The sequence below is a fragment of the Salarias fasciatus genome, chromosome 23 (genome assembly GCF_902148845.1).
Source record: "Salarias fasciatus chromosome 23, fSalaFa1.1, whole genome shotgun sequence".
In the NCBI taxonomy this organism is placed as follows: Eukaryota; Metazoa; Chordata; class Actinopteri; order Blenniiformes; family Blenniidae; genus Salarias; species Salarias fasciatus.
This window is the reverse complement of record NC_043766.1, coordinates 32604488-32628753: the sequence shown is the minus strand read 5'-3', so window position 1 is coordinate 32628753 and position 24266 is coordinate 32604488. Positions and strand designations below refer to the sequence as shown.

At 43.8% G+C, this 24266-nt stretch overlaps 1 protein-coding gene across 1 annotated transcript in view; it reads right to left on the bottom strand.

Moving 5' to 3' along the window:
• Positions 1-24266, bottom strand: part of adcy1a (adenylate cyclase 1a) — a 74673-nt gene that overhangs the window by 16598 nt on the left and 33809 nt on the right. The window contains 7 exon segments of the mRNA XM_030082461.1: positions 685-769; positions 965-1062; positions 5414-5608; positions 9633-9788; positions 11234-11375; positions 15602-15760; positions 18332-18459. Of these exon segments, the coding sequence (XP_029938321.1) occupies positions 685-769; positions 965-1062; positions 5414-5608; positions 9633-9788; positions 11234-11375; positions 15602-15760; positions 18332-18459 (963 nt within the window).

Sequence of the window (24266 nt, the reverse complement as noted above, 5' to 3'; positions counted from 1 at the left end):
TTTTCAAAAACACTCTGACCGAAACCGAGGTAAACGCAACTTTCTGGAGAAATGCCGGGGCTCCGAGTCAGTGCCACTGCTACTGCCCACACGCTCTACCGCTTTAGCAGGAGCTTCCTCTGCACACGCTAGCTCCACAGTTTTCGGTATTTCTGCTGCTTCCTTGTTTACAGACATGGTTTCACAAACATTGCCGTCTAAACACGAAGCCTTACTGAAACAAAACAACGTGTTTTAACTGGAAACCACCAGGATTCACATCTACAGCGTGACTGAGACGGAGCTCAAGAACAGTAAGACGCTATCTGATTAGCTGTAGCAACACCATTTGACTCAGCCCTTTGCAGCATTTATGCATGTTGATATCACAATAAAATGACACATCTATAAAGAGATTTTACCATGCAGGTCTAGTCAATGCAACTATAATAGCAGAAAACAACAAACAAAACAAAACAAAAACCTAGATCAACATCTGTGTGACTGGTTATAGAAAAAAAAAAAACACCTCAAATGCTCTCATCAGCTCAGCTGCAAATACTCAAATTCACTTGCATACTTCATTTCATCAGAAGTCAGAATGTTGTTGCTCTTCTCTACGTACGGCCTCCGTCTTTCTGTGTGCAGATAGATGTGGGCAAAACGTGAGCAGAAGATGTCACCTTGAGGGGCCGGCGGTCGTACCTGAACGCTGGTGAGATGCAGGTACATGACGCAGGCCACGTGGAAACACACACACAGCACCAGCAGCAGCAGCACCAGCATCCCCCTGGGACATGAGGAGACACCACAGTGAGCAGGGCCTCCCCGGTTTTCCACTGACTGCGGCAAAAAAGAAAAAAAAAAAAAAACGCCTCCCTTCCTAATTGTCTCACTAAAGATCGATCCAATTAGGTTCCACAAAATGTGCGTGCGTGTGTGTGTGTGTGTGTGTGTGTGTGTGTGTGTGCTCGCGTGTACGTACTGTGGGATCATTAGCAGGTAGATAAGGCCAAACAGAGCAGCAAGGATCAGCGAGAGAACCACTGCGCTGATGAAATGGTCATCGTACACCTGGTGATACTGAGAGAAGGACAGAGCAGCAGAAATGGCAGCATGAGAAGCACTCTGCATTTATCCATCTGTCCATCCATCCATCCATCCATCCGTCCATCCATCCATCTGTTCAGCTCCTCGGCTTTGCAGCAGGTCATTTCAGAGCAGGTCAGGCGTACTCTTCCGTGGGGATTCCTGACCTTTGCTGGAACATGCTGCTCAAGGCTGCAGCGAAAAGTGCGCCGAGGTCACTGGGAGACAGTTGACACACTTGGTTATGGCGTCACTTCTTCCATGTGTGCAGATCCTGCTTCAGCAAGTCAGTCGCTAAGCCAGACAGACCTCTGTTGTCTAACTGGACGTCATCAAACTGTTGGCAATTAACAGGTTTGTGTCTGCCCTTCCTGGTTGTTTGTTTTCATGTTCATTTTGTCATGTTGCTTTGCAGGCTGTTAAAGGCTCAGCAAAACTACTGTTAGAGTCACACCACTCGTCACATCTTTAAAACAGAAGTGATCATGTTGCGGCTGTAGCTGACAGTTGTGGTTGATGGTGCATCGGCACCACAGCTGCAGGGGAGGGGCACTGGAAATAAAGAAAACCTTTCCATTGGTTATCCTCAACGAGGATGAGAGAGACAACATAATGAGGCAGTTGGAAGTGAAAAAAAAATGTGATATTTAGTTTTTGAAAATCGTCCATCAGATTAAAAGATAAAGACACAATTAAACCACTGACATGATATGAACATCAGGATTTGATTTTAGTTTCCTGAGGTGTTTAAATTTAAGTGGTTACTGCGGAAAGTGAAAGATATCTTAGTTATGATTGTTATCAACAACCCACTGGATTCCTGTTCCCAGCACAGGACTACCTGGGCTTTAGATTTAGCTTGTTTCGACATTTTTAGCAAATGATTTACACAAAATAGAAACCGTCTAACGCATCCTGTTTATGTTTTCAATTTAAAGCAGAAAACCTTCACTGTGTGTTTCTGCAGTCCTGCAAACTGGCATTGTTTTCAAAATATTGCCATGCAAACGTGAATTTTCTCTGAAACGAGAACAGATGAGTTTTTTCTGGAAAAGTTGTCACCATTGTTGTTATTGTCCACCTCTTTGCACAGGTGCAGAAGAACAGCTTACTGTGGTGCACGTGCAGTAGCAGCATTTCCGTCGTCTACATGGAGTGTTTCTAGAAAGGATCGTTGTCAGCCGTTTCCACGGAAAAGGAGTTGGAGCCTTTTCAAACAGTTCCACCTCAGGGGCCTTTTTCCTACAGTAGTATTTTCAGCACCTCTGTCATATAAATCAATATTGTAACAAAGGTTTTGTGTTTTCACTTAGAAATAGTCGAGCAAACCAGGTTTTAAAGTCAGGGTCTTGCACCTAATTGGCGAGCTCCTCTACTCTGGGCGATGAAAAGTTATCATCATGTATGTGATGTAGAGTCAGATTTGTGTTATCATATTTGATTATTATTAATGATTAAACGAGTGAACGGATCCCTGTGGAACTCCTATGCTGATAGTTTTAAGTTAACTTTAGCAGAGAAGAACATTTCATCATAAAGTTTACAACCTTAAAAAAATTAATTTCTTTATAACATTTGTATTTTGCTAACATCAGGGTATTTTCCTTGGTCATTTCCAGGTTCTGTTTCCTCCCACAGTCTCGTGGCATTCCTATTTTGTTGATATACAAGTGAGTGAAGTTTGCAGTTCATTTCAAAATTATTAGTCCCAGTATATTTAAAGATTTTCGCAAAATATTCCAATGTGCTGTGAAACAGATGAATGATTTAATACAGTTTTTTCAAACATTCTTGTTGTTGCTGTTTTTTTTTTTTTGTTTGTTTTTACATTATTTTGCTTTACAGATAGAAACCAAATTATATTATTTCACAAAACCCCATAACTTTCACAATCAATATTATGAGCTCCCTTGAGGACTGATGTTTTTATGGAGCCAAAGCACAAACCGCTGTTCTGCCATTGTGGGCTTTCAGTATGTAATGCTCACAGCTTGTGATCAAGCAGTCGGGTTAAAACTGAGTGTTGTTTTACACTTTACTGACAGTGCATAAACCTCATCTGTCACTTTAGAAAGCATGATGCCAAAAGCAAAAGAACTCAACTTAGACTAGAGAAAAGAACTGTAGATGCTCACAAAGCAGGAGAAGAGTACGCAAAGTTATCACAGCGTTTCCACGTGTGAAGAAGTGGAGTGAGAAGAATCGTCAAGAAATTCACAGAGATCCCCGCAGTACAGAACAAGCCTGGAAGAGGCGGGAAGCCAACGATTTCTAAGACTCTGGAAAGAAAAGCAGCGAAAGATTAGTCTAAAGACATTGAAACAAGTCAGGACTTCTGGTGTCAAACTGGACAGGATGCAGGTCAAGAGAAACTCCACTTCTACTGAAGACCCTTGAAGGACAACTAAGGACAATCTAGAGGAAGACTGGAGGCTTGTTTTTTGGTCGGATGAGACCAGACTGGACCACTTTGGCCACAGAGACGTTGTTTGGAGAAAGAAGGGAGAGGCGTAGAGTCCAAAGAACGCCGTGCCACACTTCATCGCGGTGCTGGGAAGATCGTGCTGCTTCAGAGCGTCTGGAACTGGGAATTTCGTCAAGGGTGAAGGAATCATGAGGAAAGAGAATATGTGAAGATTTTGAAAGAAAACTTCAAGCAGTCAAGAGCAGAACTTGGTCTGGGTCGTCGCTTTGTCTTCCAACGTGACTGCCACTTAGAGAACACATCGCTCCTGGTGAACAATCTGGAGGAGCCTGAAACTTTTGCCAAAGAAGAATGTGCTGAAAAAAAGAGGCTTGTTACGATACAGCAAACCACTGCACTGCTGTTACGGCGCAAAAACAATACAGAGCTGACCGTCGGCATCAGGGAGGTGAAGAATTTTGGTTTTTGTGAAATACTTTGTTTCTGTCTGCAAGGTAAAGTAATGTTAGCGTCCAAAAGAAAGGTAGGATATTTGGAAAAGCTGTGTTAAAAAAAAAAAAAAAAAGTGTGCGGGTTTCTATCAGAATGTCTGGGATTAATGTAATTGTGCCTGAAGCAGCCTGCATGCCACGCTATCATTTCTTTTAGTAATTAAAGTTTTGATAAATCAAACTTCTTTTGCAGGACATCTCTGCAGTCTACTCCGGTACTGCCGCTCTGTGGCGCCCACTTGTGGCCGAGCAAAGCATGAGAGTTAAGCACGCACACGAATAAAACATTAAGTCATTATTACTTCTGGAGACGACCGGCGGGGAGGCAAACTTTAGGTGGTTTTGACGACTGACCGCTTGCGCCCCGAGCTGATCGGCTCCACGCAAACCTGCAACTTTCAAACAGGAACTGATCTGCTGAGTTTTCAAAGAGGTCACAGTTTCACAATTACAACCAATTTGGGTCTTAAAACACAAGAGACGAGCCGCACATATCTAATTTGCCTAATTATGAGGTAAATAAGAAAGCGCTGTTTGGACCAGATTGTGTGTTTCACCTCTGCTCATCTTGAAGACGGAGGATCAGATGTTCTCCTGCTTGTTGCCAACAAAACTTTCTCTTATCTTTTGCAGAAAAAAAAAAACAAAAAAACAAAAACAGAACTTTTCAGGATCTGACGCACATTTAAATTTAAATTTGTAATACAGCAACGTGTCCTGAACTCTGCCAGCACGGTATGTGGGAGTAAAACAAACTCATTATACTAATTTGTGTCATCGCTTTTCTTTCTGCCTGTGGCATTTTCCTCAAAGATCAGACATCTAAAATTTGCTAAAAGTGACACAAAATAAACCAGTTTTTACTTTGCGTTTTTTTTTTAATTCTTCAGTGTGAATGTCTAGATTACAACCACACACACACACACACACACACACACACACACACACACACACACACACACACACACACACACAAACGCACACATATCTGTGTGTGTGCGTGCGTGCAGAGACACACGAGTTCATTCCTGCTCTGTGTCTCCTTTATGGCTCTGCCCACGCACACACAGGAGAAAGATATCACGTGTGCCGCTCAGACGTTCCCAAATCATTATCTGCACCCCCTCCTGAGAGGGTGGGTGGATTCCTCTCACACACACACACACACACGCACACACACACGCACACGCACGCACACACACACGCACACACATCTCAGACAACAGGCGTGGGAGGGAGGGAGAAAGGGGAGAAGGAGAATTGGAGACTGTGTAGGGTGTGCATGTGTGAGAAGAAGACAGAAGGGGGAGAGCATGCAGTCACGAAGCCTGTTACCTTGTGTGTAATGAGCAAAGTGTATTTTTGTTTACTCGGGTTGATATCAATCTCGAGATCCCGGCCGGGGTGCACGTGCTGGGCGCTCGCTCACCCTGCGCTCCCTGTCGCGGCTCCTGTAGAACAGGGTGACGTAGTTGAGGTCCGACGTCTCCGACTCGGTCTGCCGCGCCTCGATGAGCCGCCCGATGTAGCGGTTCACCCGCGTCCCCGGCGAGTGCTGCACGGCGGTGGCCGAGAAGGACGTCCGGCTCCTCAGCTTCTCCGACGCCGTCCGCAGGGCCCTCCGCTGTCGGGCGGGTCAGACAGAAACAACATCATCACCCTCATCCGGCCACGTGGCGCCGGCCGGGCCGCCCGCCTCGGCTGACGCGGCTCGGAATACAAATGCGGAGTCTGGTGAGCTCAGCACTCGGGAGATTTTACAGTTAGAGCCGCATACTTATTGGAAAGAAGATAAAAAGTCTCCGCTGGTGCTTGTCTAATTATGGGAGGATGCTATGCTCATTACACACCATCAAACTAAATTGTCATCTCACAAGTAGCAACGTAGGAGTGCATACTATTAAAACAGAAAGCCTTACTCAGCCAAGTTTAATTCAAAACTGTTAACCCTTTATTCTCCTGAATTCTCTGGATTTATTTTCATTTTTGCTCTCGTCGTTACCACACGACTTCTGCTGCACAGCTGTCTATTCGCAGGCAAGATTCACACATTTCTAACATGAACCTTTCAGTACCGTCAGAAACTCACTGAAGAACTGCCAGACACTGAAAGATGACGTTATCTTGGAGAGTCAATTTGTCGATTTTTATTCTAAATGGGTTCGAACTTAACTGAGAGACACAAACTACGCGATACGGGAAAACGATTGTTCATATAAATTATACTTCAGCTCTGTTTCCACATCAACATCTTCAAGTAAAGACAGAAAACTGTAGCTTGTGTTTTGGGTGCCCATTTACACAACAACGGTGCTCGGAGACACTGAAAATGCAACTTTTTGAAAACGGCACCCAAGGTGGACATTTTTGACGATGCTCTGAGTCCAAACACAACTTTTTAAAAACGCTCCAACTCCATGTCCGTGTAGACGGCAGGAACGCTGCAAGTAGACGGAGATACCAACATCCGTGTATTCTCATTGGTAATGTTTACGCCGAATTATTTTGACAAAAACAACCAACACTGTTGTTAGCGTAAGCGATTATCTCCAAAGAAGAGCAGCTCAGTTGCTATTGAACTAAGGACTATCTAATTTTTCCAGAAGTGAACGCGGTTCTCCTGAGACCAACAGGAAAGAAATTCCACTGTGACGGACATTAGCCTTGTCTGAAGCGGCTCGCCCCTGAAGATCAGCTCTGCTTTTAGCCTGAACCACCTCAGGCCCTGCTTTGCGCCACATTTTCAAGTGTTTTCAGGTGTTCGCCTGCAGGACAGCGGGTCAGAGGTGGAAGTTTTTGAAAATGCTCCACCCACTTCTCTGTGGAAACAGGAAAAAACACAACTTTCAGACTGCGACTCTGTCTCCGTGTGGGCGGCAGAAACGCTGCTACTGCGCCAGAGCAGCACATGCACGAGTAGGCCTACAATGAGACACGAATGTCCGTGAACTCACCTGTTAATATAGCTCTCCGAGCGCCTGTGTGTTTGGTTTAATCACGACAGTAAATAACAGCGATAAAAACGACATTGCTTTCAGTATTTCCGCGATGCCTTTTCATTCGAAACGTCGTCGTGTAAACGCTTCCTCAGCCCACACGTCAAAAGATATCTTACCAAAAAGAGCGCAAGTCTGTATCTGCTGTACTAATATTAGACGTTCAGCTCAGGTTTTTCCTCTTAATTTCAGTTTGTAGGTATTTAATATCATTATGCATCACATTATGAACTGTTACTCTTATTACAGGGATCGTCTGTGATCCCGTGTGCCAATTCCTTTAATATGTCTTTGAATTGTTGGGCCCATTGTGTTCAATTTTTACACAAAAGGCACTACATTAATGAAGTCTGATTTGAGCCAGCAGGGTAAATTCATGCCTGTCGCTCCCAAACACAATCACTCAGTCTCTCTGGAGGTTCTATGAAGATTGCGATATAATTCTTCTCAAAGGCACTGCTGTGTTTCCATTCATCTTCACAAGTAATTTACTCTCATTTTTCCTCCTTCAGGCTTTGAAATATTAAACAAAAACAGACAATAAGGTGAAATAAATCTACTCATTTTCAGTGCTAATCCAAACCTTTTATTTTCTGAACAGCTTCATATACAAGTACGGCTTTTATAATTCAGACATAACTGCAGTCAAGTAGGAGGACATTTAGATTTTCATAAGAAAAACCTCTGCATAACTTGATGGTGTTCATTGGGTATTGTGCAGTTTATTAACAAAGTGCTTGAACTAGAACTAAAAGAATTGATTTTCTGCAACAGGTATGCAGCGACACCACTTTTTTAAAGGACAAGTAGGAGTACTAACCATAAGCTAGACACTGAGTACTGATACGAGGACTTATTAAACGCCATGAAGCGTAATTCCTACTCCAGACGCAAACGGTATGCGAGGCGATGCTTTGCTTGTGAAGCATCTCTGCATCGACTCTACAGCTTCAGCTGCATTACGACAGAAAAACCTGAACTAACTTTAGCTAATTCACGCCAAACTAAACTCAGCTGACCTTAGCTAAGTTCAGATTTAAAGTAAGCTTCATTAATTCACTCAGCCTCTTCATCTTCTTCTTAAATAATGTGCTGGGAAGTGACAAAACTAGCAGGTAAGTAGAACTAAGCAGACTAAAGGCATTTGTTGTTGTTTTGCCGAAGGAGATTATATTTTGGACCTGGATGATTTGTTGTGTTTTAATTCTATTATGAAACTGCTCGGTGTCACAATGCTAGGATTTTGGCTACTGGGATAATCATGTAACAATGTGCCTAATGCTATTAGAGGAGATGATACCAGGCTGTGGGTGATTACCAGCAGTCATAACACAACCTCATCAGAATCATGAAGTACTAATGCCTGGCCGGGCTCACACAGCCGGGCGGATTACCGCCGGCAGGCTATTTGTGACAGCCGGACCCTGAGATGACACGACACCCGGCGCCGGGCGCCGGCGGACCAGGCGGAGGACGGAACCGCGTGACTCACCGCCGCCGCGTCACAAACACGCGGCGATAATGAGAAACACACCGACAGGCACCAATTAATACTCCCGTGCAAATATCATCTGGCGCAGACACACACCCACACCGCACACTCGGCGAGCTGGTGTCAGAGGTTGCTCATTGTATCTATTCCACTGGATTACTTCTCACCAATTTGTTGAAATGCAGGAGTCCTGCAGTACTGATGATGCAGTGAAATCTAGAAATCCAGATTACCGCGTGTGCATCAGATTAGGGATGCCAGCGGGATTTCGCTCCATCACAAATGGACATACAAACCCATTAAAGGGATTTTCTTGCTTTACTACATAACCCAGAAATATATTCACATCTCCTCTGTACAGTAGCAGTAAACACAAGCATGAGAGCAAACCAAGTGACCTATTTCCTTTCAAATGTTGCGTCACACCCGGTGTTACTGTAACGCCACTGCTTTGGGCAAAAGCTCGGCAGTTAGTTATGAACGCCGCCACAGTCATCGAAGCCGCAGTGAGTTTGTTATTTTCTTGCTATTGTCGGAATTGGAGACAGTTTGAAAGCTTTCTGAGTGAACTCTTCTAGCTTTAGCTTCAGCTTTAGCGTCAGCTCAAGCAGTTTTTTTTTAGGGAAGAACAGCTGGGATACTATTCCACTCTTTATTCAAAATGCTGAAGGTTCCTTGAGTCATGTGACACACCAGCGACGTTTGCCTCTATGTCCTTCTCTCTTCAATCACTTTGGCTCTGATTTACAAAGATCCTGCAGAAATCATGCTAAACGATGTGTAGATTGTAAACAGATTGTAATTTTCATTCAGCATCGTCTGGATGCAACTGACACCCAAGTTATAGAGCATCTTCCTCCTACTATAATCACACTATAGAGCATCTTCCTTCACTGACATCCATCTTATAGAGCATCTTCCTCCCAGTAACATCCATATTATAGCACATGATCCTCCTCTAACATCCAGGTTATAGAGCATCTTCCTCCCACTAATGTACAGATTATAAAGCATCTTCCTCCCAGTAACACCCAGATTATAGACTGACCTGTTTGTTGTTAGTTAGTCAACATATCTTTGAGATTATCATCCAGATTGCGCAGCATGCGGTACTTTTCATTCCCAGTCAGCCCAGTGATTTCCACAGCGGTTCAGCCCACCTTGTCGTCGTCCTCGCAGGTCATGACATTGGAAAAAGGGATCTCGGCCTTGAACATCTTCCTGCAGTGCATGAGCTGCACCAGCAGGTAGCACACCGTCTTGAACTTCATCCTCTTAGCTGGTTTGATGTCTGACAGAATAAGACCAGGAAAGATCTGGAAATAAAGAGACACAGAGTGTGAAACAGTGAAGGAATCATTGCACTGTGTAAAGAACAAAAGCAAATACCATACAAAGACGACACAGAAACAGGGACAGTACATTGACTAAATAGACAAAATCCCTTCAGTACACTTTGATATCATCAGATTATTAACAACAGAACAAGCGACGTCAAGAAATCAGACTGGAGGCGTTAGTTTGGTGCCGTTTCTCACGAGTCAACCTATTTCTTTCTAACCGTTGTTTTTGTTGTTAATGCTGAATATTATGCAGTGCAACATTATTAAGTGTTTACAGAATGGTTTCATTCGTATGAGCTGTCAAACTGCGAACAAATTCATACAAACTTTAAAGTATGAATGTTCAACATGTTCGTCATTTCAGGTAGGATGACTCTGTTCAGGATGCGCCGATCCAGACTCGTTCCCCAGTCGATTGATATATTCTCCTGCTTTATAGAGCTGTGATTTGTCTTTTCATGGTTGTTAATAACTTTAGTAAACCATTCACAGTGATGAAAGAACAACCTGTGAATGAATACAACTCCGAAAGTTTCTGTTAGCCTGAGAACAAACAGGAAAGCTTTCATATCAAATGCACTTTCAACACAATTTACAATGAATAATCTGGCTAAGCTAATAAGCTTGCTGCTTCTAAAAACACATGATTTTCTACATGAAAATTACATCATTTTCAGTATTTCTGCTGGTTCCCTGTGAAAAAAACACCTTTTTAAAAACACTTTTGAAAATGCAAAACATTTCTGAAACAAAAATGCAACATCGGTGCATTTTCACATGAAACGTCATGTAAACAGGACAGAAATTACTATGTTTTGATTTTGCGAGGTCATAGTGGTCTGAATTTACTTCCAAAGATTTAAATCAATATTTAAATACTTGCTGAATATTTTATTGGTATAATATTATCAATATTTTGGCATTATATGACAAAAGCAGTAATTTAATAATCCGCCCAACAACACTCTTTTTGTGAAAGGAAGTGAGGCCAAATGTCAAAATGTTTTGGAAAATTGTCAAATTTATCAAAAATTAACGGGACCGGACTGGATTTTCACAGGAAACTGCGAGAGTGTGTTTGCTGTTGGAAAACCTGGAGACACATCCAGTGTTTACTTGCGTGCTTCTGAGTGTCTGTGAGGTTTTGCTGGGGGATTTAAAATGCAATGAGTCCACGCACACATACACACGCGCGCGCGCACACACACACACACACACACACACGAGTGCATGCAGCTCTATTGCACATGTGCAGCCGGTGTGAGATAGTGATACCAGTCATGTGTATGCCAGCTTAACACATGGCCCGCCTCCCTCTCTGCACCAGAGGATTAACTATTACAACACTGACAGCTGTGTCACCTCTCCAGTCGCACAGCGGCCAGAGAAAATGCGGAAAGGAAACCGTGCGGGCGTACTTTGCGTCGGTGCGACGGCACGATGAAGAAGGTCTCGATGTGGTGCTTGTGCAGGAAAGCGTGTCTCTCGTGGCCGAAGCCGGGCTCCACCTCGTAGTCTCCGTTCAGACACTCCAGGGTGGTCCGTGTGATGTGCACCTTGCTGAGAGAGCAGAACAAGTCAGGCGTTTCCCCCGCTCATTATTCCAGAGGCCAAACAGCCTTAAATCAGCCATTTAATCTGCAAACAGGTCAAAAAAATCTTATTACTTCTCCCCAAACAAAGACAAATCGAGCCAAAGAGACAACCTCATTTCACATCTTTTTAAATGCAAATCCCAGTTTTCTCTAATGAAGTGATGCTAATTTAAAACCAACGCTTGGCCTTATTTTTAGCTTCTCTCTTCCTCTTCTCTGATTTTAGAAAAAAAATATGTGCAAATGCCTTCAATCAAACACTCAGAGTGATTTCATTTTAGAGTTACAACAAATATACTCTCAGTGACAGTGTGAATATCAACAGGACTTTTTCAGCATCTGCATGTCTCCTAAGATACGCTCAGCAAATGTAAAATAAATAAATAAATAAATAAAATTTGCGTTGATGTAGGGATGCATCAATACTGAAACCAGTATCGGGTCTGAAGCTGCACTGAGTACTCGTACTCGTACTGGTAAAAGAGATATGATTCGCTGTAACACATACTGTAGCCCTTCACACGTTTGCAAGCAGAGTAACAATTAAGCTTTACAGGGCTTAATAAGCTCTCGTGTCAGTACTCGGTATCGGTTAGAACTGATACTTTAAAAAGTGGCATTGGCGCATCCTAAGGGCCAATCCCAATTCTACCCCTTACCCCTACCCCTATGATATGCGCGTTCACGAGGCTTAAGGGCTATCCCAATTCTCCTTTTTGAATAGGGGTAGGGGAAAGGGGAAGGGCTATTTCACCCCTTTCAGCGAAGTCTGCATCGATGCTCCCTATTCTCTATAGGGGTAGGCGGAGTTTCACATTGGCCAGAAAAAACAACATGGCGCCCACCACGGAGTCGCACAAATGTAAGATTGCTTTCTGTATACTATTTAAAAAGCTATAAAAAGTGTATTTGCTTCACTGAATTTATAGATAAACTAGCGTGACAGTGTCCCAGTCATGGATTAACGTTTTAGCGCTGCGCAGCACCGTTTCCAATCGTGAATTTGTATCTTCTTTAGAGCACTAATCACTGAATTAACGTCATCCTTTATCATGTTTTTAACGTAATATGTTAGCCACAGGGACCCCCGATGAAACCCGACTGCTGATTCAGTTTAGAGCCGGGTTCCTCAATTAGCGGACCGCGGTCCACGACCGGACCGCGGCACACCTCGCTGCTGCCCCAGGGCAAATGTATGGAAAAAAAAGAAAAAAAATCTTTCTTTAAACGCTCCATATTCCGTGTGAGCACCGTTCTGCACCGCGCTGCTCTGCGCGTGGTGTAATCCAGTGCGCTCCGTCGCACCGCACTGCTCGGCAGTCCTCGGTATCGCCCCCCCCCCCCCCCCCCCCCCCCCCCCCCCCCCCCCCCCCCTCTCCCACAGGGCGCTGAAGTCCGGACCCATGCTTGTATATAAAAAGCAAATGTGGACCTTCAAGATTTGTATTTGAGGACCCCTGGTTTAGAGGTTAAAAAGGAAGAAAAGTTTTTGAAATCAAAATACAGCGCCAAAACACATTGGGAGTAAATTATATTATTCGTCTAAGCTATAATATGTCAGTAATAAAACGTGTTTATGTAAATATATCTGTATTACTTTAGGAAATTCATAAAAGAAAATGGCTTGGAAGGGGAAGTTACAGCCCAGCAAGCTTCAAAAAAGTGGGAGAACCTCAAAAAGAAATATAAGGTAAATAATAATACCATTATTAAAAAATAAAAGTAATTTCTAATGTAATTTCTATCATTTCTAATATCCATAATTTTTTGTTGTTATAGGAGCGCGGCGGGGCTTAAAGGGCCAAGGGGTATCCCAATTCATAGTGCTGCAAAGATAGCCCTTCCCCTCAGCCCTATTCTAAAAGGGGTAGGAGAGTGATAGGGGTAGGGGTAGGGCTAAGGGCTAAGGGGTAGGGGTAAGGGGTAGAATTGGGATTGGCCCTTAGTTTGGAAGATAACTTCTTGGTTGAAAAGACACTTATGACCTCCGCCAGGAGGTTATGGAATCACGTCGGTTTGTTGGTTGGTTGGTTGGTCTGTTAGCAACATCACGGAAAAAGTAACAGAGGGATTGCAATGAAACTTTGTGGAAAGGTGGGTGTTGGGCTAACTTAGAATCCATTACATTTTGGTGAAGATCCGGATCACTGTCTGGATCCAGGAATTTTTTAAAGGATTCTTTATCATTGAGAGATAGGGAGTCTTTCACATAGTTGGGCAGGCCCGCCGACAGGGGGTGTGCGGCGTGCGGCGTGCGGCGTGCGGCGAAGCTTGGTGACTGATTTGACCTGTGGTGGAGGTCTGCGCTCTCTGGCCTCTTTTCCACCAAACCGGTTCCCGGGCAAAATCGGGGCTGGCACCCAAAATTCATCCGGTTCTTGTGTTCGCAACGGCATTATTATTACTTTTTTTTTTTTTCTCCACTCTGTTGTCCGGGCGCTGCAGAATTTAGCGTGGGCGGGGCGCCCGGACTGAAAAGGTCTGGCGGAAACCTGCGTAATGACGTTCTGCAATGACGCGATGACGTCGCTCCACCTCCCCCTCCGTGGCTGCAGTGCGGTGGAAAACCAAAGCGGGGTTTTTCAGGCCCTGGATTTGAACCAGGTTGGCCCCTGGCCCCGGTTCGGCCCGGGAACCGGTGTGGTGGAAAAGAGGTATCTGAGTGCCAAATTCTAGTTAATAAATCTAAGTCTATGTACATGACTTTTGAATGGGTCTGTATCGGTGTTTAGTGTGTCTGTGTCGTCTGCTTATGAGGTTTTCCAGATCTACTAGTGCCAAACAACTAATGCTGCGAATTCTATCGCTCTAACAAAATAAACTTTTTTAGAATTTATTATGAAAAAGAAAAAAAAACCATCATACTTTAAGCTCAGCTTATCCTGAGCTGGCAAAAAACATTGAATTTACGTGCACCATTTCATCTCAATGTTTCCTTATGTGAGAAAAGCAAAGACTGCTGTTCATCAAATACAATTATAATTGTTTAAACATTTAAGATGAATCAGTAATAAACTAGAATTTGGCACTCAGAGAGCGCAGACCTCCGCCACAGGTGAAATCAGTCACCAACAACAATAAGAACACCATATATAAATATCAGTAAACAGACGTAAACAAAGTCTGTCATCAATTTAAGAGGCAGTACTGATGCCCTCTGCTGGATAGATACAGTACTGCACTGGTCAAATGAAAGTCGTCACCCTAACGTAACTCAGCAATAAAACAACACAATGACGGACATGCAGAGATGCGTAACAAAGGAAACAAACAGTCCAACATAGGGTGAAATCACTTACAGACGAAGCTCTGATCAAGTTTTGAAGAGAAGCCAACTTGTGGCGATTTTGTCGTGCTGCTGCGCGACTGTTCCGTCCGTGAAACAGGTCCGACTAGGAACTAAAACTAAAGTTCCTCTGGGCGGTACACCCTATCGGTCAATGATAAAGAATCCTTTAAAAAATTCCTGGATCCAGACAGTGATCCGGATCATCACCAAAATATAATGGATTCTAAGTTAGCCCAAGACCCACCTTTCCACAAAGTTTCATTGCAATCCGTCCATTACTTTTTCCGTGATCTTGCTAACAGACCAACCAACCAACAAACCAACAAACTGACGTGATTACATAACCTCCTGGCGGAGGTAATCACAGTGACGCTCTTCATGAAGAATGAATGTGAAACGCATGTCGAAGCAGTGACAGCCTCACTTGTGTCATGACTGCTTTAACTTTGAATACAAGATAATAATCACTACCCAAACCAGCTTAGAATCAAACACAGCCTTGTATTGATGGGAAGTTTTTGAATAATTTTGATGCAAATTTTGAGACAACACATCATAATTAGAAGGTGATTTTTCTTTTTTTTTTCCTTCAGTTTTTCTGACTTTGTTGATCGAAATAAAAAATAGCAGTTTTTCTTTGTTTTCTTATATCATGTCGGTAGTAGTTTTTTTTTTTTTTTACCTGTATGTAGTTATGACTGAAAAAAGTGTGTCTCATTACTATTCATCAACATTTGACAAGTGTGTAAAGATAAATGCGGCGAGCAGCAAGAATTCATCTGGCCATCTGTTAATGTTATGATTGGATGCATACTGTACATCGCCGGGCTCTGTTGCTGGGAAACTACGCGCCAGCGTTGTGTTTTAGTTCACTTTCAGTGGGTGGAGCAGCCAGAACTGACCCAGGCAGCCCTCCGGCCTCCATCACATTCGCCAGCGTGACATCGTTTGACCAGACGTCGTACTGCCATTTTCTCAGGCCCAGCACGCCGCACAGCACCCGGCCTGTGTGCAGACCCACGCGCATGTTGAGATCCACCTCCGTCGCCTCCACCACTGACCTGCAGGGGGAGGAGGAGGAGGAGGAGGAGGAGGGAGGGGGGACCGAGAGGAGGAAGAGGAGTAATGTTAATTCTCTGAAACAAAGTGACGTGATCATCTCAGCTTGGTGAGTGGCCGTTGCAGTCAGCACTGCACAGCGCCACCTTCAGTTCATGAAGTGCAGAAAGGAGAAAAGCGTCATGAGGCTTTTTCATGAAGTAGCTTCTTCTTCTTTTTTTTTTTAACTTTCCCGGCAGATTTTACTGCTTCAGTTGTCTCAACAACCTTTAGCAGCATAAGTGACATTCACGCATTCACACGTTCACACGTTCACACAGCAGTGGTGACAGCTGTAATGCTGAAGCCCACCACCAGCTCCACTGGCCTAATGGGCTTCTGATCAATACCTGATATTCTATTTCTCTTAAAATGGAGAACATAGTCACTTGAAACGGTTCAAATTTCCAAATAATTCAATTCACCATCACCTGGATTAAAATCAACTGAAGCCCCGTTTAAACCACATTCCAGTGAAAGCGCAAAACGTCACTGGCGTTTCTGATGTCTGTTTACATGACGACAGCGCTCGGAGCCCTGAATGGAGGATGATGCACGTTCTCTGAAATGTGCACTATGACCAAAAAGTTCTTCTGTACCAAACTCAGTAGACGGACAATAAAAAACAATGTTTTCCTCCAGAGGGTCATGACTCCCAGTCCAGGTTCTCCTGGTCCTGGACCTTGTCCTGGGCCCAGTCCAGATTCTCCTGGACTTGGTAGTTCTACAGTTGACAGACACCGTAACAACAGTTCAACTTGGTCGTCTGTCTGTGTTCTCCCATTACTAAAGTTTATTGTGTGTTGTTCTCAGCAGTCTGTGTGGTTCCATTACAAAGAGAAATAGCAGCACTAACTGTGGGCCCAACATGTAAACAGAAATTATTTTCAAAGCTCTCCCATGTAAACACAAAACTATAGCTAAAAATTATACCAAAAGGTGAAAATGATACATTTTCATTTTGGAACATTCATGCCAGCGTGTCTTCTTCTGTACAAGTTGAATAAAAACATATAAAATACACTATGCTGTGGGTGTGACAGTCGAGGACTGCTTAACCCCATAAATCCATGACGACCACTGGAGCGGACCGCCGAGTCAACTGTTCTGTGGCTGAGAAAAGACGTGTGGTACAAGAGTTTGGAGTTTGGAGTGAAATGTGTGAGTCTCACTCTCAGTGTGTGACTGTTTGCCGCCCTACCATCTTGCTAGTTTCTGATGCTAATGTTACGCTATCTGTTAGCTGTAAGCTGTAAGCTGTTTGGGGGAGCGGGTTAGCAATGCTTCGCTCTATCAGCCGTGTCACTGATACAGTGAATGTGTGTTTCCTAACACTAAGGAGTCACTTCTAACATTTCACTCCATGTTGATGACACTAAATGATGCTGATTCTTTTGTGTTGGAGCGATAACAACGTCACCACTTAACAGCACACATCCTACTCATCATGAGCTTTAAATAGCTCTGAGAAATTGACATAAATATGCAAAATGTTTCCTCTGTCATCAGTTTCTCCTACTGTGCAAACAAAACACGCATTGTCCCAAAAAGCCCTTTTTTCCTACTTAAACAACTTTTGTCTAAAACAACCCAAAAGCTTTGGTGCAGGGAGGGAACTTTCTTCCAGTGAACCACAAATCCTCAAACCATCCGTCCCAGACACTCTGAGTGTGTGCATCCATGCACGAGTGTGTACATTTATGCATGTACATGTGCAAACCAGAATTACTGGGCTGTGTTGTGCAACGCTGAAGATAAACCAGGACTTTTCCAAAGCCCCAACTCTCCAGTAAATCACTGCACAAAGCTCCGTGTCAGTGGCGGCAGGTTAGCCACTTCAGACGCCAGCCCAAGTCACGGATTGAGTCGAGGAAGGGAATGAAGAGCAAAGGAGGGTTGACAGAGTGTGTGTTTGTGTGTGTTTGTTGCAGGGTGGCGGGAATGGAGTGTGTGGTCTGCCCATAGGAGGGGTGTGTGACACACAAACACACAGAGGGCTGAGTGTGTACGGTAGCACCTGTCCTCTGAGATAAAGGACTGCTACAGTGGAATCCGTCCACCCGGACGGAGCAGCGGTGGGGGTGGGGGGTCCGGGGACGCTCACCAAGGTGAGGTAAGGGTGCTGCATGTATGTAAACATGCTTCTGATATTGGTTCAACATGTCTCAAAGTTAAATTTCTTTTTTTTTTTTTTTCATGATGGAGTCAGAGCATTTCAAAAAAAATGTCCACCTTGGGAGCCGTTCTCAAAAAGTTGCATTTCCAGTGACTTGGAGCACCGTTGTCACATAAACAGATCCCCAATACTCAACGAACATCTTGAGGGCTGCTGCAAAGTAACTTTCCACCAAACCGCAATCAGCTGAGCAATCCGCAGCCCTCTATCTCATGGAGAGACAAACATAAAAACTTTTGCTCTGTGCCAACGAAAACAATCAGCTACTCTTTAAATACTAAGACTGACCAGTCAAGACTTCCAGGTGAGTTCGTGTAAAGCATGGTTCCATGTCTCTGTGCTGGCGTGTGTGACTCACGCGATGGTGTCAATCATATCCAGGCCCATCTCCACACAGCAGTGGGCGTGGTCGGCCTTCGGTTGCGTCAGACCCGACACGCAGTAGTAACAGTCGCCCAAAATCTTGATGCGCCTGCAGTGGTTCTCCTGCGGACACACAGACACACGAGACACAAGGCGGTCAGTCAGCGCAACGGAATGTGACGGTGTTTGCCTGAAGTTCACGTTTAACATGAAAAAGCACAGAAAAGACTCTAAACTCAACTCTGCGTTTCTCTGTTCTTTCCATTTATGCCAGTCAGGCAAGACATTGTGACCACTTACTAAGGCGTACGAGCCATTTTTTTCTGTCAGAATAAAGAAAAATTACAAGATATATTAAGTTATGGATATTAGGAGCTGTATAGATTTGTGTTTCTTGCAGGTGCTCGACTAGATTAAGATTTTGGAGGCCACATCAAACTAAACTACTCTTTCTGTTGGGTTTCTTAAACCATTCCTGGAGCATTTTTGTGGTCAAGAGTATTAATCTGCTGGCAAAGGCTATCGATGAATGATGTTTCTATGAAATTGTGTACACGGTGTGCAACCAGGAAATGTCCACAACCACGGCAGGATCTGATTTTTCAAAATGCAATGCTTCCATAGATGCTCTTTCCTTGTTAATCCATCCCGGTGACACAGTGAGCCACACACATACGCATCAGAATCACATTTTGTGTTTTTCTGCAGTGGACAGGGGTCAACAGCTCCATTGCTCTGGAAAACTGTGCTGAACTCAGACACTTATACATGCCACTTTTCACCACACAGACCAGCCTTTGCTTGTCATTTGGTTTCTTTCCCCCAGTTTCTGAACCCTTTGATTGACACTGCTGCAGACCAGATAGTCTGATGCAGTGATCTTGCCATCATGGACATTATTTCCCGGTTGTCTTTTGCAGATTCATGTATTCGTGTGCAGCTGCAAAGTCTTTGAAGATCTCACCATCAACAGTGTATGATATCAATGGAGAGAAATCTCTGTGCGCAAGGGACAAGCCCAAAGGTCAAAACTGGTTGCTGTTGATAGTCAGGCCCTCGGGCAGAACTGCATGACAAGCAGGTCTGATTCTCTACTACACTTCAGTGCCTCGACTCAGGAGCACTCAGAGAAGTCCAAACACAAAAGAGAAGATGACAAATGTCTGAATTTTCAACATCATCTACCACATCAACTAAATGTGTGGTTTATATTCTATTACAAACAAAACCTGGATTTCTAAGATATGCAAATCATTGCTGGGGATGCATCGATACTGGGATCAATATCGGGTATCAGGTCTGATAGGAGAGCCGGCCACAGACACAGACATCAACTCTCACAAAGAGAGGTTCATTTTCACGGTGCCTGCGGTTCAAGTAAAACGCCACCATAACGCATGCAGTGGCATTACAGCCGTCGACTAGAATAAAAACGGTATCTAATCCAGCCCCTATTCCATCCCACCCCTTGCAGACGGAGATGTTACGGACGTGGAATGAGTCCTGTCAAGGTCTGATCATGAGGAGGAAACAGAAACTGAGGAGCCGTGAGGGTGAACTTGAAAGCAGTGGAGAGGATTTTTGTTTCATCACAGTTGAGGTTGAGAAACTTAAAGGAGAATCAGCATTTGATGTCCTGTGAACAGCTGCAGAGAGGTTGGATGGACGGGTGGAGGAGTAGAGCTGAGTGTCATCTGCATAGCAGTTAAACTGGATGTTGCTGAAAACTTGATAAGTTTAGGGTTGGGGTTATGATGGTATTTTGGTTCTTGAAGGAAAATGTAGCACACTATCAAAATACAGCAACCGAGGCTCAGGAAGACCATGAAAACTCCACACACAGATGATAGAGTGTTGAGGTTACCAGAGAGCCTTAACCTACAAAACCGCATGTTCAAAAAAACTTTGAATGCCTCATAAATAAACTATGCATGACGGAATGTTTTGGAAACTTATTTTCTGAAAAACTTTATTACTTCAGATAACTTTCCAGGTTTGAAAAAAAAGAAGAAGAAGATGCCGGAGTTCAACAGAGTCTCTTTAACAATTACTGCACAAAGTACAGCGGGAACTCAGTCGTGATGTCCGTCTGCAGACTGTTTCTCCGTTTAACCGCTGAACCGTCAGCAGTGGAGCATTGTTACGTGAGATGTGACTGTACGGAAACCGCGTGCGAGCTGCAGCTGCATCTCCGCTCATGTAAATCAGATGTGTGCGCCTGTGCAGCCGTTTGTGTGTTTGTAGTTGAGGCCAACTCTAATTGCTCCGACATGCTCTTGAAGTAGAATCCCACCCACACATTCCCAGACAGATCCGCTATTTGTCACATTGTGCACAAACTCTGCGATGATGACACACACATACACACACGCACACACACACATGAACAGACACGAACACACAGCTGCAGCAAAACAGAAATAGCTGCATGGTTACATGGTAACGTACTGTACAGGTAGTTCAGTTTAGTTGATTGCACTGGGTTCAGTTTTCTGGCGCTGTATCACACACAGTCATCAGAAAATCATAATGGGAGACTCTACAAAGCTTAACCTGCAGGCAGCCTCTGAGTGACAAACACACACACATGCACACACACAGAGGATTCATGACAACTGCAGGGTGAGAGGCAGAAATGAGAAAAGAGAAGATGGGGCGCTCTGGTTTTCTGCTCACGGGAGCAGAAAGATCCTGGCGTGGGAGGCTATGAGGATTCAGAACGTGGATGATTATCCCAGCACCAGAGTGTGTGTGTGTGTGTGTGTGTGTGTGTGTGTGTGTGTGTGTGTGTGTGTGTGTGTGTGTGTGTGTGTGTGTGTGTGTGTGTGTGTGAACAGCAAGAAATTATCAGCCGACAGCAAGCCATGTCTCAAGAAAAAAGATAAATAAATAAATAAATAAAAAAGGTACTGCTGTTGGAGATTTAAAATCCGCTGTTTGGGACAACTGGCTGTCAAATCAGCGTCTCCCAGTTCGATTCATTTCCGCCTTCGTTATGGTTGTGGCGAGGTTGAGGCGTGTGTCTGTTGTGGTTAAGTTTATAGGTTGAACCCCGGGGGGAATAAATGTGTTGTGCAGCGTACAGCAGTCAGACAGCCTCGGCAGCTGTGACAGAGCCGATTTGAAAGTGAATTTCTCCCTCGCTAACGCGACAGGGGATAAATCTCAATTAGGATGCAGCTGCAGAAGCACACACACACTCACACACACAATATATCCTCATCACAAGATTTCCAAATAATGGCTCGCAGAACACTGGATAGCACATATCACCTTGTATCTTGCTCTTCCCCTCCCTCTGCCCCCCGCCTCCGCCCTCCAACGTTAAGCCATGACTGATTGTGGAGATGCGGAATGAACTCAAGAGGGATAATCCTGCTGATCATGTGACTTGAGTGTGTGTGTGTGTGTGTGTGTGTGTGTGTGTGTGTGTACGAAGAGCAAGAGTAAACTGTCTGGAGAGATCTGGCGGCCTCGTGGAAGAAGAGGTCAAGCATGTGGCACATCGAGGGCTGAGTGTGTTTCTGACATTTTGGACGGAGTCTTAGTTTTATAACACATCGGTCAAGCTCTGCCCAGCCGATATGCAGTGGTTAGAAGTCTCGCCTCACAGAGTGAGGATTCCTGGTTTGAGACTGGGCATGGGGCATTTTACTGTGTGGAGTTTGCATATTCTCCCTGTTTTCCTTCAGTATTTTGAAAAGACGTGTTTGAGTGTTTTCCCTGTGACTGATAACCGGTCCAGAGAGTCCTGTGCAACTGTTCTTCATCCAACTGTGCTGGATTTATCTGAAAAGTTTCCGAATCAGAGTGTCAGTGAGATTTTATCAAAGGGGGGGCCAAACATGAGGCCTGTGGACCAAAATTGCGCTGCAAGAGACTCCAAACCCACAAAACCACCAACTGAACTGTAAACATTTCAAAACCTTTTTTTTTCAGTAAATTTCTTCAGAGTTGCAACACAACACAACAGTGAGACCCAAGTCGAGATGCTGCCCTGAAAGCTAGCTAACTAGCTTTAGCCTCAAAGCCATGCTGTCAGGGAAGGTTTTTAAAAATATGCAGAATGCAGCAGCTGTAGGAGGCATTTTTTGAACATTTCAGTGTCTCTTGCATCAGACAGTATCACTAAAATTGGCTTTAGGTTGAGATTGAAGTTATTTTCTATGGTAAATGTTTGACTTTGTAAAAAGATCAACAACAAGGAAAAACTTTGAATTTAAAGGTTAACACTGCACTGTTTTTCCAGTCTGGACCACCAGAGAGGAAATTGGACTGTACATGTCCCCTGAACTAAAATGTGTCTGACACCCTTTATTTATCATGTACAGCTCCTGTGAGGCAGTAACTGAAATATACTGTGGAGACACACATCCTGCGGATCTAAATGGTTTACAGTTTCACAGTCATGTGACCACAGACCACACATTTCTTTTCCTAAATGAGGATTGTTATAGCAAGAACAGCACAGCCTGTCTCCATGTGGCTGCTGCATGTGAGCAAAAACCAATAACATTATAGCTGTCAACATCTAGGAATGCACCAGTACCACATTTTTAAAGGACTAATATTTAGGTACTTTATGATAACAAGTACTGATAGGTAGGGTTGTCCTCAGATAGTCGACGATTCGATGATTCGTTCAAAGGGGCCTGATTCGACTACCAATCCCGCAGTCGAAGCATCGAAAAAATGTGGTTATTAAACGAGGACCATTCCATCACAGCTGTATGGGGGTGCTGAATGACTGATTTTACATAGGATTGCTTGTTTTTTCCAAATAAACATGATATAAAGCCTATTTGATATACATGTTAGCCTATCAAATACACTGTGGAAAAATTTACTTAACTTGTACTTTTATTCAATACTCTATCTATTTACTGTTTGTGAATGAACCACCATGGTGAGTGGCACAATCCGATTTTGCGCAGAGCTCCGTCACAGAGCAGCATCTCGGTGGTGATTTGGCTGAACTTTAAAAGGCTCAAAATGTCAGGAAAAAAAACAGAACTTTAGACTAAGTCAAAGATGATCCAAAAAAAGTCAAATGCAGATTGTGTCCTTTCATATCACTTCACAACAACATGGCTTTCCACCTTAAACGGGTAAGTAGCCAGATAATTGGGCTAATAAAAGACGGTTCTGTTACTCAATTCTCATTTTTAATGCTGATGCTTTTATTTCGTTTAATTGTAATATTTTAGGTTATTATTATATTATTATTTTTATTTATCTAAAAGGCTAATTCTATTTAATTTAGTGTTTGTTTTTGCATGGATGCTGCGCTGCGAAACGGACCGACACAGTGCAATTAAGCCTATTGCATTTAATTTGAGCAGATAATGTGAGAAATTGTTTAGCCAAAAAATGTGAGCTTATCTGCAGAGATTATAGATACAAATAAATTCCATGCTTTAGCCCGTTTGTTAGAAGAGGGTTTGGTTATGGTCATTTGAACTATACTTCATTTGTTTGATGTTTGGAGTTACCGACACTTTGTTCCAGTCTGTGTTCAGTGTGTAGGGAAAAAAATAAGTGTTGTTTTACCTGGCTGCACTGCTTTTTTTTAAAATTTATTTATTTATTTATTTATTTTATTATTATTCTTAGTGTAATCAGGGCTGGCTGTAGGCATAGGCGCGCCGACGCTCCGTGTACCTTGTGAGCACCGCTCTGCGCTGTGCTGCGCTGCTCCGACGCCCTGTGTAGGCATGCTCCGCAGCCCCCGCGGCTCCCCCCGCTCCGCCAAACAAGATGATAGATTCGACTATCAGTCGACTATTGGCAGAATCGGACGAATCAGATTCGACTATGGAAATTCTTAGTGGGGGACACCTCTACTGATAGGAGTACTTATTAAATGCTCTCAAACTGAAATCATACTCCACAATCAAACACTGTGCAAAGGTGCGCCAGCTCACTGCTAT